This window comes from Carassius auratus, chromosome 3 (genome assembly GCF_003368295.1).
Source record: "Carassius auratus strain Wakin chromosome 3, ASM336829v1, whole genome shotgun sequence".
In the NCBI taxonomy this organism is placed as follows: domain Eukaryota; kingdom Metazoa; phylum Chordata; class Actinopteri; order Cypriniformes; family Cyprinidae; genus Carassius; species Carassius auratus.
In genome coordinates, this window is record NC_039245.1 from 15,243,066 (window position 1) to 15,257,436 (window position 14,371).

General features: G+C 39.2%; 1 protein-coding gene and 1 pseudogene across 1 annotated transcript; one reads left to right on the forward strand and one right to left on the reverse strand.

Moving 5' to 3' along the window:
* Nucleotides 1-905: 905 nt before the first annotated feature.
* On the forward strand, nucleotides 906-7,305 carry LOC113054234 (GTPase IMAP family member 7-like; annotated as a pseudogene).
* LOC113055521 (ER lumen protein-retaining receptor 3-like) lies at nucleotides 6,869-13,181 on the reverse strand. The gene is made up of 6 exons (XM_026221895.1): nucleotides 13,047-13,181; nucleotides 12,779-12,936; nucleotides 9,542-9,642; nucleotides 8,789-8,947; nucleotides 8,466-8,718; nucleotides 6,869-7,643 (listed from the first exon to the last, which is right to left on the reverse strand). Exons 2-6 carry the CDS (start codon nucleotides 12,867-12,869, stop codon nucleotides 7,600-7,602), a joined length of 648 nt encoding a protein of 215 aa, XP_026077680.1. The 5' UTR covers nucleotides 12,870-12,936; nucleotides 13,047-13,181; the 3' UTR covers nucleotides 6,869-7,599.
* Nucleotides 13,182-14,371: the final 1,190 nt, after the last annotated feature.

Consider the following 14,371-nt stretch of genomic DNA (forward strand, 5'->3'; position numbering starts at 1 on the left):
GTATCCTGCCATCATGGCCAACCGGCTCAGACCCCTCCCAAATCAACCCAAATCAACACGTGACCCCTCACTCTCATATTACCTATAGAGGGTTTTCACGGCGCGTCATCAGATCGGAAGTCGGCCATGTTGGAGGCACTCCGCATCACAACAAAGCACTGGCACTGAAGTATATCCCGAACGTCGTCAAGGAAAATGGTTAATTATTGCCGTGTTTCAGGTTGTACTAATAAGACAGCTCGAGAATAATAGTGTGTGGGGTTTTTTTGGGGGTGTCAGATTGTACATGTGCATTTATATGATAGAATAAAATACTATGAAACTAACTCAGATAGTGTACAGTGTAGATGGCAAACTGGGAGTCTGATGAAATAAACAAAAAAAAAAAACATGATTGAGAGTCACTTGGCTACACCTTGAGTATCGCAATGATATCATACAGTTAAGTATAGGTTGATTAAAGACGTTATTGCATTACTTACTTTGGCCTTTACAATACAACGGTCATTGATAACTTGGTACTGCGTCTCCCTCACCCATCCACACACCATCTGGTTATAAGCCTCCAAACCCTTGTAGGATTTAAGGTCTTCCGCTGTGTATGGGCTCGGCGAGAAAAAATAGTTGACTATATCGGGATATGCAAGGAAGAATATGAATAAGAAGGAAGAATCACCGGGTTGTCACGGATCCAAGAAGAGGGAGCTAACTCGTCATTTCTCAAAATATCGCGCCTTTTCTTGTGGTCCAAGTCCTTCCCTACATGCCTTTGCATCTTGGGCACGTTTTGTTGAACTTTTCGGTTGTTTAGACATGGCTACATTCACTTAAAGTATCCAAAGCGCACTATACTCCATTGTACTCCGTTCAGTTTTTTTCACCGAGTACCTCCACAATGGTCGCGCATGCGGGTTACCGCCCAGAACGTGACGTCGGTAAAAACCCTCTATTCAAATACAGTAGTCTTATAAGCGTGTATAGATTCACCTTTAGATGCTTTATTTCTGGGTAAATGCGTGTGTTTCGGGATGTTTTCTGAGTCCTGTGTGTTTGTCTCAGTAAGCCTCAGTCATGTTCGGGAATATGACGGAGAAAGCTGAGTCTCCAGCTGCTGGTGAATGAACAGAAACACTGAAGTAATCCAGAGTCGCGGTAAAATGATCAGAGCTCCGGGACACGGACTTGTGTTAATTAGCCTACGTTCATTTTCAGCTCACGCAGGACTGATCTATTCTATAAGGAATTACTATAAATGTCTTATTGAGAACTATATGCTCTAAAATACCCTGCTGTTATTTTGTTAATCTGTGTGAAAATCTTATTTCTATAAATGTATTGTATTTACCCATTTTTATTATGTTGTGTGTATGAATGTGTTATAGGTGTATGTTTTTGTATTCATATGCATTTATTTTATTAGTTTACTTTGACTATACATTTAATAATAGTACTTTTTATTGAATTTTTTATTAATCGGTTATTATTTACTTTCTAAGCTTTAGTTGTGTGTAGACCTGCAGAATATTCATGAAAACACTCTTATATTAAAAACATTTTATATCAACTACAATATACTCACGTTTCGTGTGTTCAGGCGGTTCCTCCGAGGGGTCAGACGGGTTCAGGCCGGAGTTCATCTGGAAACACGATTCTGGGTCGCCCGTTGTTCTGTCGATTTGTCCTACGCTGTCAGATTTTCATACCTCCCACTAAAACAATGGGTAGTACAATTCCACGACGAAAAATTCTACTGTAAAGTTATGGTTTATTAACGTCTACACCTACCACAACCCTAATCATACCCTTACAGTACTGCAAATACAGTAATTATGTGTTATATTCGCGGTTGTAGCTAGAAGAGATAGAGCTACAGGAAACCAACAATAAATATTATTTTCTACCAATTAGATTGTGTTTTTATTAAAGTCTACACCTACCCCAACCCTAAACCTACCCTTACAGTAATGCAGATACATTAAATATCGTTGTTTAGCATGAGACAAAGGACGCGATATTGATGTGCGCGTGCGCAGTAAAAATCTGGAAAAGTAGGAAAGTAGGAAAATCTGACAGAGTAGGATAAAATGTCAGGACACCGTGTCCGTGACCAAACGCTGCCATCGATCAGAGGGCGTGGTAGATGGGCGGAGCCTGTGTGTGACTGACACCCCAGGGTTCTTCCACACCTGTCTGAGCCCGGATGAGTTGCGCGTGGAGCTTAGTGTGCCCAGACCACACGCGTTTCTCCTGTTCCTGTGGGCGCAGCGCCGCTCTGGACTGGATAAGTGCTGCATTCGGACCGCGAGCGCTTGGTTTCACCGTCGTCCTGACCACGTGCGGTGACGCGCTCGGAGAAAAACACGCGGCTGCGGGGGACTTCCTGAAGGAGAGCGAGGAATTATGGGAGTTTGCGTGCAGCTGCGCGGGCGGTTATCACGTGTTCCACAACACTAAAGGAACAGACAACATTTTATCTCCCAACTCTGGATTTTTTAAAAATGCTGAATTGCGCTATAAACTTGCAATTTTTAAAAAAAAAAAACTCAGAAATGTGAGAAACCATTGCAAAACAAACTCAGAATTGTGAGAGAATTGTGAAACAAACTCAGATTTTTTTTATATAAACTTGCAATAAAAAATCTAAATGCAAGATAAACAATTGCGAGATTTTTATTCAGAACTGTAAGACAAACTCCGTTGTGAGAGACATAATAGTGAGACAAACTCAGAATTGTGAGAGGTTAACCCAGATTTGCAAGACAAACCTAATTGTGACACAGGATAAACTCAGAATTTCAAGATAATTCAGAATTGTGAGAAACTCAGACTTTCGAGACAGGATAGTGAAATAAACCCAGATTTGCAATATGAACTTGATATTTTATAAAAACTACTCGGAAATGCAAGATCTAATCAGAATTTTGAGAGAAACTAAGAATTCTGTGAATTCATAATTTTATATATATATATATAAAACTAAAAATGTGACAAACTCAGAATTGTGCGAGATAAGAATCTCAACTCCATGATTGATTGATAGTATCAACGCAATTTTTTTTACTATTTTGCAGTGGTGTCAAAAGTATTGGCATTCATTACTCAAGTAGAAGTATAGATACTAGGGTTTAAAAAGACTTTTTTAGAAGTTGAAGTATCAACTCAAGCTTTTTACTCAAGTAAAAGTGTAAAAGTACTGGTTTAAAAAACTACTTAAAGTATAAAAGTAAAAGTAATGTAAGGAAAAAAATGCCATTAAGAACAAAAGCTTGGGCCGTGCCACAAGGGCCTATTGTGCACTACCCCACCTCCTCAAAAAAAAAATTTTCTAAAGGCCATAATGACTATAATGTTATATTAAAATGTTCATGTTGAAAAATTTGGGATGCACTAGGCTACCTGTTTCAGCCACATATATGCCCATTGAAAATGAACTCATTTTAGTACAATGCAAATACATTAAAGAGCTAGAGATATGATGACTAGTTGCCAATAAGTATTGTTATGGTGCAAAAAGTCAAACTTCAGAGGCATGTCATCAATAACCTTGAATGGAATGTAAATGTACATCCAAGCTTAGCTGCAGGACTCTGTGAGGGCAATGGACAAGAACATTGCTGCAGGCTTAGTAACAATTACTCTTGTGTGGTTGACTATTTACAATAAACATTATAGTGCTGTCAAAATGAATGATTAATCTAAGTGATTATTCAAAAACTAAAAATGAAAAATAACTCATAATCCTGATACCTTCTTGATTGATAGCTTCTTGTATTCGGTACATACGTCTGCTATGTCCAGTGTTCGGAGGGTAACGAGTTACAAAGTTGATATAGAGCTTCACAGTCCCACCCACAGCCCGAGAGAGCTCTGGTGCCGGAAGTAAATTTCCCATTCATTTCTCCCATTCACTTTCGGAAAAATCCGTATCTAAAGAGTTTTAGAGCATGTGTGAGGATAACCAGCTACGGCTGAACTCATAAGCATATAACATATCATTTCAAGTGAAAAAATTAAGACAAAATCCAAAAAAAGTCAAAGGTACAAGACTGTGTACATATTTTCATTTCGAGCGCAGGAACTACTCATCCCATAAACCACCGCGCCCCATTGAATTCGACTGAAGCCACAACTGCGAACGAGGCAACGAGCCTTTTGAGCGACATCCAAATCTGATGACGGCCGCTCGCGGGAACTTTTTCCTCCAATGAATTTTTTTTTATATAGTGAATGTGCAATAATAGCAGTTCTTTCAGTATTAATCGTGTAAATAAATAGTGTTTTATATATGTATTGTGTATTGATTTTTATTTTATCATCGTGTATTTTATATTGTGTGCGTGCTTTGTATCTGACTGCAATCACTGCTCAGTTGTCAACACATGTCGTTGCCATTACACAAATGTTCAGTAAATGCACAAAAAGGTATGTCTAGGCTAAATATTGTTTTGACAGTGGCTTTATAAAATGCTTTATATGACTCATACCATATGAAGGCTACAGTAGCCTAGCTAAAGTGGACGATAATGCTAACTAAAGTTAACAACCTCCCTGCAAAACTCTCAATGGCAGCCAAGGAGATCATGATTGCACTGATAAGTCTACCGTGCAAAAACGCAACACAGGTTTTTATTCTATTTTATTTTTTTAATAATGATCTTCAGTCTTCACGGACCTTCGAGGGGTTTAACCAGACGGTTATACGAGCTCCACCAATCAGATGCATCACTGTGGGATTGTGGGATTGTTCAGGATTGTGGGTAATGAAGTACTTAGCCAAGACATCGCGAATAAAAGGCATTTAGATCAAAACAAGGTTAGTGCCCCATGATCTTTTTACGTTTATATGAGCATATACTGTCGCTTAGTACAGCCGTAGCTGGTTTTAAGTCTACCATGTATGGTTACGTTTTAATGGCTTATACCCCAAATGTCAATCCAGAAATTGCTTTGAATTTTTAGTTCCGGCACCAGCTGTGGGTGGGACTGTGATGCTCTATAGCCTAGATATCACAACATTGTCATTTGCGTCATTAATCGCAAACGATAATTTTAAAATGGTACTGGCGCCTCAACGTGCCTGAACCAATACTTAAAAAAAAAAAAAGAACTACAAAAAAACTATGGATAACATTAAAGAACATTACAAATATTTAAAATAAATCCATAGCTTTCACCTTGGATGCTCTCATTTCCCAAGTTGTGCTTCCCTTAATCTAAGGCTAATAAATGTATTTCACAATCTGGGTCATTATTTAATACAAAACCACACATAATGTTTCTGCTGTATCTCTGTCAATCACTCTGATATTTAGTTAAGATGAGTGCTGTCTGTCACTGTCTTGAATCAGTTCTGTGAATGACTGTATGCTCATTCTTTATAAAGTAGCAACAATCTCGTTTTTAAAATACAGTACTGTGCAAAAGTCTTATGGAAAAGAAAGAATAGTGTTTTCACCCCAAAAAGGGTTTTAATCCAGTTATTTATATATTTTGCTGCAATGTGTCAGTAGGACAGTAGTTTGCCATTAATTTTAATACTAATCTAGTGCGATTTTGAATGCACAAGCAGTTTGACGATGGCAAAATGAATGTTTGGAATTGTAAACTGATATTTTATACTGACAGTGACACTCTACAGCAAAATATATAAATAACTGGCCGAACACCATTCTTTTAAGTGAAAATACTGCCTAAGACTTTTGCACAGCAGTGTATGTACGTATGATTAAATGAAGTATATTTAAATAAGTGTAAGGAAACAGCTGTTTCGTGATTAGCGGTGACAAGCGAAAACTTTACACTAGATGAGAAACCGACTGATCGTGACCTTTTGTAAACTGTATTCATGACAAAGAACTTCACAGATACAGATATTCTAACAATCTATCGGTAAACACACACCTTGTGTCCTCTGTCTCTGTTTGAGCTCGCGCTGCTCCACCGCGGTCGGCGGATTGAAGAGCGCGCTGAAAGACGGGAGGAGACCGGACTGACGCCGGTTTCATTTGAAATTTAAGCGGACTGACTCTGAGGCGATCGGATACTACTGGTTCCAACCTACTTTTAAGAAATATATTTTTTGATAAACGAACCCAAAACTGTCTATGCAGTGTGATGTGATTTGTGTCGTGCAGGTGTGATGGATCGCGTATGGACCAATAGGGTGTCGGAATGGTATATGTGTATACTTCTCATCCAACCACAATCAAATTCACTCCATCCTGATGGTGCGATTTATCTGAATAGTTTTTTTTTTCTTTCTCTCTCTCTGAACGAAAACAATCCGGAATGAAATAGCAGTAACGAAGCTATTTTTTTAAATGTAAGGAGTAGAAAGTACAGATACTTGCGTGAAAATGTAAGGAGTAGAAGTAAAAAGTCGGCTGAAAAATAATTACTCAAGTAAAGTATAGATACCCCAAATTTCTACTTAAGTACAGTAACGAAGTATTTGTACTTCGTTACTTGACACCTCTGCTATTTTGTCACACAGATGTAATCTGATAACATTAATAAGAAGCTGCTTTGAAATGGTGTGTATTGTGAGGATCATTACAGAAATGTGTCTTGACTAAATGTCTTGAGGAGAGGTCACAGGTCACCGAGCTGCTGAAGAAGGTCGATCTGCTGATGAAGCGTAATGCAGGAGCACATTACACCGCTGAAATCCTGCGGCAGGCTGACACCGCCATACGCCATATTTATAGATTTTTATGGCTGCTTGAATGATAACATCGGTTTAATTATCATGAATGTCGGATTCACTTGATGAATTAATAGAGAATGAGGAAATTAAGAGCCGTGACAAGCAGATGGACTGGAGTGTGTTTCTGTGCTCATTCGTTCTCATGAACACGAGCACTTGCTCTGCAGAGACAGAAACTCTTTATTGGCATGCTTTATAAAAACCAGGACAGATAAACTGCCCATCTTCATTAAAAAAATCATTCTGCTATTGCCAGACATCTGGTAAATGTCGTTCTCAGACTGAAATGTGGTTTAACATGTTCTTCACGGTTCTTCATTGGCACAAAAACATTTAAAGATCCCAAACAAACGTCCCTTTACAGAATGAAAAACAGTTCATTGGTCGTAAACTCAGGTGATCATATGTGCCATTTTTCCTGGCCAGGGTTTATATGTTGCCTAAAATATCCAGGTCTTCCTGTTTTCATACTTGCTGAAGGTAATGATTGAAATGGAGTTTGACCAATAACAGTAATTTGATGTGATACAATGATTGGTCTGTGATCACCCTACAAAAAAAAAAAATCATGTACTATACTGCAGGATAAAAAAAAAAAAGACTGAGTATAAATGAGAAAAGCAAACTATGAAATACAGAATGTGGAGCGTTTCTCAAACTTACACACACACATTTATACATATAAACAAACACAGGCGTCCTCAAAACATTGTCTTTATGAACAAAAATACATTAAGGCATCAAAGACGAGATATGTCCAGCAGATCTGATCACTGTAAGGCACATTTACGCCAGCCGCACAATGCAGCTCAAACACAAGAACTACAGGGGCGGCCGCTGATGATGTCACAACTGGGTGTGGCCTAACGGAGGGCGGGGTCTGATCCAACGACTCACACTGGCATCGGCAAACTCATCTTTCCACTTCCTCTCAGCACTGCAGACAAATGGACAGATGGATAGACCAGTGGACAGACAAACAGTTAGAAAAGTAGACAGGTTAACAGATAAAAGGATGGATAGACAGACATATAGATGGATGAGTGCATGGATGGATGGAATGGTGGATGGATGGACAGACAGATTGACCAATGGATGGATGAACAGACAGATGGATAGACCAATGGACAGACAAACAGTTGGACAAGTAGACAGATGAACAGATGAATGGATGGACAGACGGATAGACAGAAAGACGGATGGATGGATAGACAGATAAACCAATGGATGGACAAACAGACAGATGATAGACCAATGGACAGACAAACAGTTGGACAAGTAGACAGATGTACAGATAAAAGGATGGATAGACAGACAGATAGATGGATGAGTGTATGGATGGATGGAATGGTGGATGGATGGACAGACAGATTGACCAATGGATGGATGAACAGACAGATGGATAGACCAATGGACAGACAAACAGTTGGACAAGTAGACAGATGAACAGATAAATGGATGGACAGACGGATAAACAGAAAGACGGATGGATGGATAGACAGATAAACCAATGGATGGATGAACAGACAGATGGATAGACCAATGGACAGACAAACAGTTGGACAAGTAGACAGATAAAAGGATGGACATATGGATAGACGGATAAACAGGCAAACAATAGACATAGATGGACGCACAGACAGACGGATGCATTGACAGACAGACAGATAAAACATATATTGGTCAGTAAATCTTCTAATTCATCTCCTGATTATTTCATGAAAACTGAGATAAGATCAAAGTTGAGATGTTTGCTGACCTCTGGTGAAGTACAGATAGAAGAAATCGCAGTAGAAGATGGTCTGGACGACGCCAGACACCACGGCGATCTGGTCGAAGAATCCCTCCACGTGATAGCGCCACACCCAGTTAGCGAGGTACAGCGTGCGGTACAGGCCCAGGAAGAACAGGTAGTGTGTGGTGATGGACTCGGCCTCGCCTGTCTTCGTGATCATGAAGAGCTGCGGCAAGATGGCCACCGACTCCAGATAGATGGAGAACGTCCACAGTATCTACACAAACACAGAGATCTGTCACCACAATGTCTCTTAACATCTAAAGAGCTCCGTGGTGAGCTCTGACCTCCAGCGGCGTGAAGGCGTAGTTCTCCAGGAACGACAGACCGGCCACCGGCACCAGCAGGAACTCCACGCGGAACGAGTCGCCCTCAGAGTCGTACGAGTTCCTGAAGCGGAAGTAGATGAAGCTGACGGTGGCGTACGCCAGGACCAGATAGACCACCTGAGAGACAGACAGATCACAATCACACATCTGTCACACTGCTTTCATTAACCAGTCACTTTCCCTGGGATTCAAACCCACAACCTAGTGTTGCAAGCACCCTGTTCTATCAGTTGAGCAGCAGGAACATTGTTTGAGTGTTTGTTGTTTGGCAGCTTCAGCGAACTAGCTGTTGGTTTGTCATGCACATTTAATGTCAATGCATGTTTAAACAAATAAATACAGATTATTTCATAGTTTTTTTATGGTTTGTCATAATTACTTTATTTTCAGTTACAATGTTTTAATCTCTTAATTATGGCACAAAATAATTTTTATTTAGTGTCTTATAATTTAGAATTTTTATCATAATTGTGACATTTTATCTCAGTGTTGACATTGTTCTTGTCATAATTATGGTATATATACATAGTATGTGATAATTTTTATATATATATATATATATATATATATATATATATATATATATATATATTTGGTTTTAATTATTTTTATTTTTTATTATTTCATAATTATGACTTATGTCAATAATTTTGTACCAAAGCAGAATATTTTTTTTCTTATGTAGTCTCAATGGGCTTTCATGGTCTTTACCTTCATGATGGTGTTGTAGACAGAGATGAAGGATGTGAACAAGTCCAGATATCTGGTGGTGAAGACCAGTGCGAACAGCACCTGAGACTTGCCAGAAATACCTGAAACACACATAAAACAAACTTCAGAACAGAACACAACAGACTCATAAATGTCAAGAGATGATCTTGAGTTTCCCAAGGAACCCGAAGAAGTCCTGAAGAACCTTAAAGTCACTGTATAGAGAGTTCTGAGGATTGTGTCTAAACACATTCTAAATGTTAGAAATGTATTGCTGAAACACATTACAAAGACTCTAAACTATGTAGTACTGAATCGTGGAACAGTTTTTGACCAATATTGTGCTCAGGATGTTTTGGGTGGGGCTAAAACGGTGTCTCGATGACGTATAGAGCATCACAGTCCCGCCCACAGCCCGAGAGAGCTTTGGTGCTGAAAGTAAATTTCCCATTCATTTCTCCCATTGAATTTTGGAAAAATCTGTATCTGAAGATAGAGCATGTGTGATGAAAACCAGCTACGGCTCAACTCATAAGCTTACATGAGCTCCAACAATCAGATGCATCACTGTGGGATTGTGGGATTGTTCAGGATTTTGGGTAAGGAAGTACTTAGCCAAGACATCGCAAATAAAAGGCATTTATATCAAAACAAGGTTAGTGCCCCATGATCCTTTTGCATTTATATGTGCATATACTATCGCTTAGTACAGCCGTAGCTGGTTTTAAGTCTACCATGTATGGTTAAGTTTTTATGGCTTATAGCCCAAATGTCAAAGCAGAAATTGCATTGAATTTTTACTTCCGGCACCAGCTGTGGGCGGGACAGGGATGCTCTATTAGCGTCAGTGATTCCCCTGCTCACTGTCACCGTTCGTTACAATCTACATTTTACTAGCTAGCTATATATCTTCCATATGTAAATGCATAGGCTATTATCTGGTTGCAACATTGTACAAAACAGCTCTGTGTTATTATTTACATTTCCTTAAAACCAGGGGCGGCGTTAGTGGTGGGCTAAGGGGGCTGGAGCCCCGAATGTTTTCAGTAAAGCCCTGAATGTTTTTATTACCACCATGTTTTCATGCCCGATAAAGTAATTTATATTAGAATTTAAATAAATAAATAAATATCTCTCGACTCTCACGTCCACAGTGTCTGTAAATTTACCCAAGTAAGTTTCGCGTTGTCATTCACACCCGACGAAAACCGCCCACTGAGTCTAGTGCTTCTGACTGACATGTAAACTGGCCAACCATCGATGAGCCTCTGTACGATCCAGCCAATAAAATGAGATCTTTTTGAGGCAGGCGGTTTGTTGCCGTGTAGTATTTTACTAGATCAATTTATTTGAAAATTAAAATGGATTTTGCAAAATTCATCTTCTTCTTCAAAAAAGGAAGTAAAACCCCCCCAGCCAAAACACTTGAACGCCAAGATACAACAGCTTCAGGTATCTGTAACTTTTAATCTTAGTAGTATATTTCTTTTTAGGTTTTAAATTGTGTCTGATTTAACGTTACATTTTGAACATCTTACAGTTAACGGTTGCGCAGCACAGTCTTTAGGGGACACACACACACACACACCGCTCAGAACTCCCGAACTGATTCAAATGATTTGCGATCCCCAAACTGACTCAAATGAATCGCGATCCCGCTCCAATTCCCAAACTGGAGTCAGATGACTCAAATGATTCGCGATCCCGCTACGAACTCCCGAACTGCTTCAAATGATTTGCGATCCCCAAACTGACAAGTGATTCGCGTTCCCGCTACGAACTCCCAAACTGACTCAAATGATTCGCGATCCCGCTACGAACTCGCGAACTGACTCAAATGATTCGCGATCCCGCTACGAACTCCCGAACTGATTCAAATGATTCGCGATCCACAAATTGACTCAAATGATTCAGGATCCCGCTCCGAACTCCCGAACTGACTCAAATGATTCGCGGTCCCGCTACGAACTCCCGAACTGACTCAAATGATTCGCGATCCTGCTCCGAACTCTCGAACTGACTCAAATGATTCGCGAACCCGCTACGAACTCCGGAACAGACTCAAATGATTTGCGATCCCAATACACATAATGCTATAAAAGTGTGCACATTGAGAGAAATAAACAGCAGATATTCATGTTAACAACTTCTTTAACTTGAGCAAACGCTGCTAATACATATACATTTGTTAATAAAGTAAATAAAACGAAAACATGAATGTTTTAATGCTACTGTACTGAATAAAAATAAACGATCACTCGAAAGTCTCTTCTCATCATGACAGGACCTGGATCAGTGAGCTGCGTCTCGGGCCGATGACGTCACTTCCATGGAGGCATGTTGTACACGCCCCCGTCCATTGACTCCGCCCTCACGTCAAAACAGTGCCACAAAGAGAGATGTGCAGAAAAGTGAAGCGCAAAGGAAAAATGGCATCGCAAGCTCAAACTAGACTGACACGCAAAATAAAAGCAGCGTTGAAAATAAGTTAATAGATATGACCATGGAAAATATGTATTGCAAAATCTTTTCGCGCTGTTTCATTTGTTTTGCAATTCTTAATTTTTGTTTGAATAAAGCAAGTGTATTTTCCTCAATACCTTAAATAAAATGTTTTAAATTTGTTTTTATTGTTTTTGTATATTTTAAACAAGGTAAATCTTTCTGATTTATTAAAATAAGTCACATACATGGATTTTTCTGGGCTAAGCCCCAGATCTCCACTCACCCTAGAACCACCTCTGCTTAAATCGATGATATGAAGAATACATTCAGCCAGGTTGTAGCGGGATTTGACTGTTGAGAGAGACGCTTCCCGCGAGAGGGCGTGGTTTCAGCGCCGCCGGCGGACACGCCTCCAGCGGATAGGGTCCTGCTTACCTTTCCAAGAGTTTAATAACTTATTTTATTTACTTGGCGGTTTATATGTGTGTGTGTGTGTGTGTGTGTGTGTCATTCAAATGTGGCTGGGTGGTCAAATACAAATGTTTTTTTTTTTTTTTTTTTTTTTGACGAACACATATTTTAATATGGCTTTACACGGACTTTAAAGACAAACTTGGGTAGGTGGGTAACACAGTTGGTATCAGTTGCCACGTAAACACAATGAAAACACGTGAGCAAACGCGTAAAATCATTTACAGTCCCACAGTCGCGCGTTTAAAATGTTTCAAGCGTTTGCATATGGGACTCAATTATATATAATATATATAATCTGGTCTGTGTTTCTGCATGTACCTGCGCATGATTTGGATCTCCAGATCTTCAGGAACAGAATAATGATGGCGACCAGATGACAAACATCTCCAGACAGTCGGAAGATATTCATGTTACTGTTCAGTAATCAGCGCTGGAATTAAAGAGTTGTGAAGCTGATCTCAGATCAGATGTTTGTCCTGCAGAAATAATGATGATAAATAAAGCATGATATTTCTTTCTGCTGCTCAGCGAGTGCACGTCATCCGGGTTTTCAAGTATAAATTTCGTATTAATTGAATAGACATACCAAACAGATTCCGTGAAAATGTCCTGCAACTCTCTGCTGATCTACACTGGACTGTGGGCTCGCGCCGCTGATCGGTGACGTGGCTGACGGTGCGCGCGACCAGGATCCGGGTTTTCTCGGTTACAAGCAAAAACTACTGGGCATGCGCACATCAATATAGCTTCATTTTTCTTCACACTGTACAACAATGATTACTATTTTTGCATTATCGTAAGAGGTAGGTTTAGGGTTGTGGTAGGTGTAGATGTTCATAAAACACAATCTAATAGGTAGAAAATTCCATTTGTTTTTAGCTTCCGGTTTTTGCTGTATCCCTTTTAGCCACAACCGTTTTCTGTGGCGCGCATTTAAAGGGGAATCGGTTCAGCTCACAAAATAAAAGTGTCAAGTTGTGTATGTGCACTCAAAATCGCTCATTTAATATTAAAATAAGTTACATTAGTGAATTATGATAACATTTCTACAGTTCCGCTTGAATGATTCAAAGACGTAAATTCATGTGGAAAAGCAGATTTCACTATCATTTACTCACCGCGCAAATTCACGACTGAATCCTCAGTGTTAGCTGATTCATTCTAAATGCAGAATTGTCTAGTTTGTACAGATGCTCAAGTACATCTTTGTAGGTGTATTTTTGCTTGTCATGTTGTGACTTCTCTTCCTCACTGTGGATGTAGATTTGCATTGTCAAGCAGTTTAATGTGAATAACGCAAAATATGGCATGTAAAGTGAAATCACTATAGATCAGATGAATATAGGCAGAATATTAGCCTTATACTTAAGAAACAAGAATAAAAGCGCAATTGTGAATTACGTAGCAGTCAATGCGTTTTATAAAAACGTAATGCATTAGACGAGCAACAAAATAATGAATAAAAAGCGATACAGAAGAATAACATGAACTCTGTTTGAGTGTCTGTAGCAGTGTTTTTCCTCTAGAGGACAGTAAAACACCCTCAAATACTGATGACTGATTAAAACACACTCAAAACAGTCAGCACATGACATACACACAGAGAAGCACATACTCCAGATTATTTAACAATGATTTAGTGAATTATGGTTCATATAAATACTACAAACATTGTAAAACTTGAAGAATATTTCAAGTAATGTTAAATGGGGGGAATAGTTAGAATTAACGTTAATTGTAATAATAATAATAATGATGAAGAGTTGATAACTAGGCTAATAGCTAGGTCATATTAAATTGTTTGAGATAAAAGTGGATGATGAGCTTTATGTCATATTCAGCGAGGCGGCGCGTGCTGTTCATCCGTCAGTGTTTGTCACAGAATCGGGTTTATGTTCAGTCATTCAGGTC

Bases quoted from the DNA above. Each gene is read 5' to 3' on its own strand.
- LOC113055521 (XM_026221895.1), bottom strand. From the start codon at position 12,869: ATGAATATCTTCCGACTGTCTGGAGATGTTTGTCATCTGGTCGCCATC. The intron at 8,948-9,541 runs GTAAAGACCATG...TCTGTCTCTCAG, and splicing joins TCTACAACACCATCATGAAG to GTGGTCTATCTGGTCCTGGC. The intron at 7,644-8,465 runs GTCAGCAAACAT...ATTTGTCTGCAG, and splicing joins CTATCTGTACTTCACCAGAG to TGCTGAGAGGAAGTGGAAAG.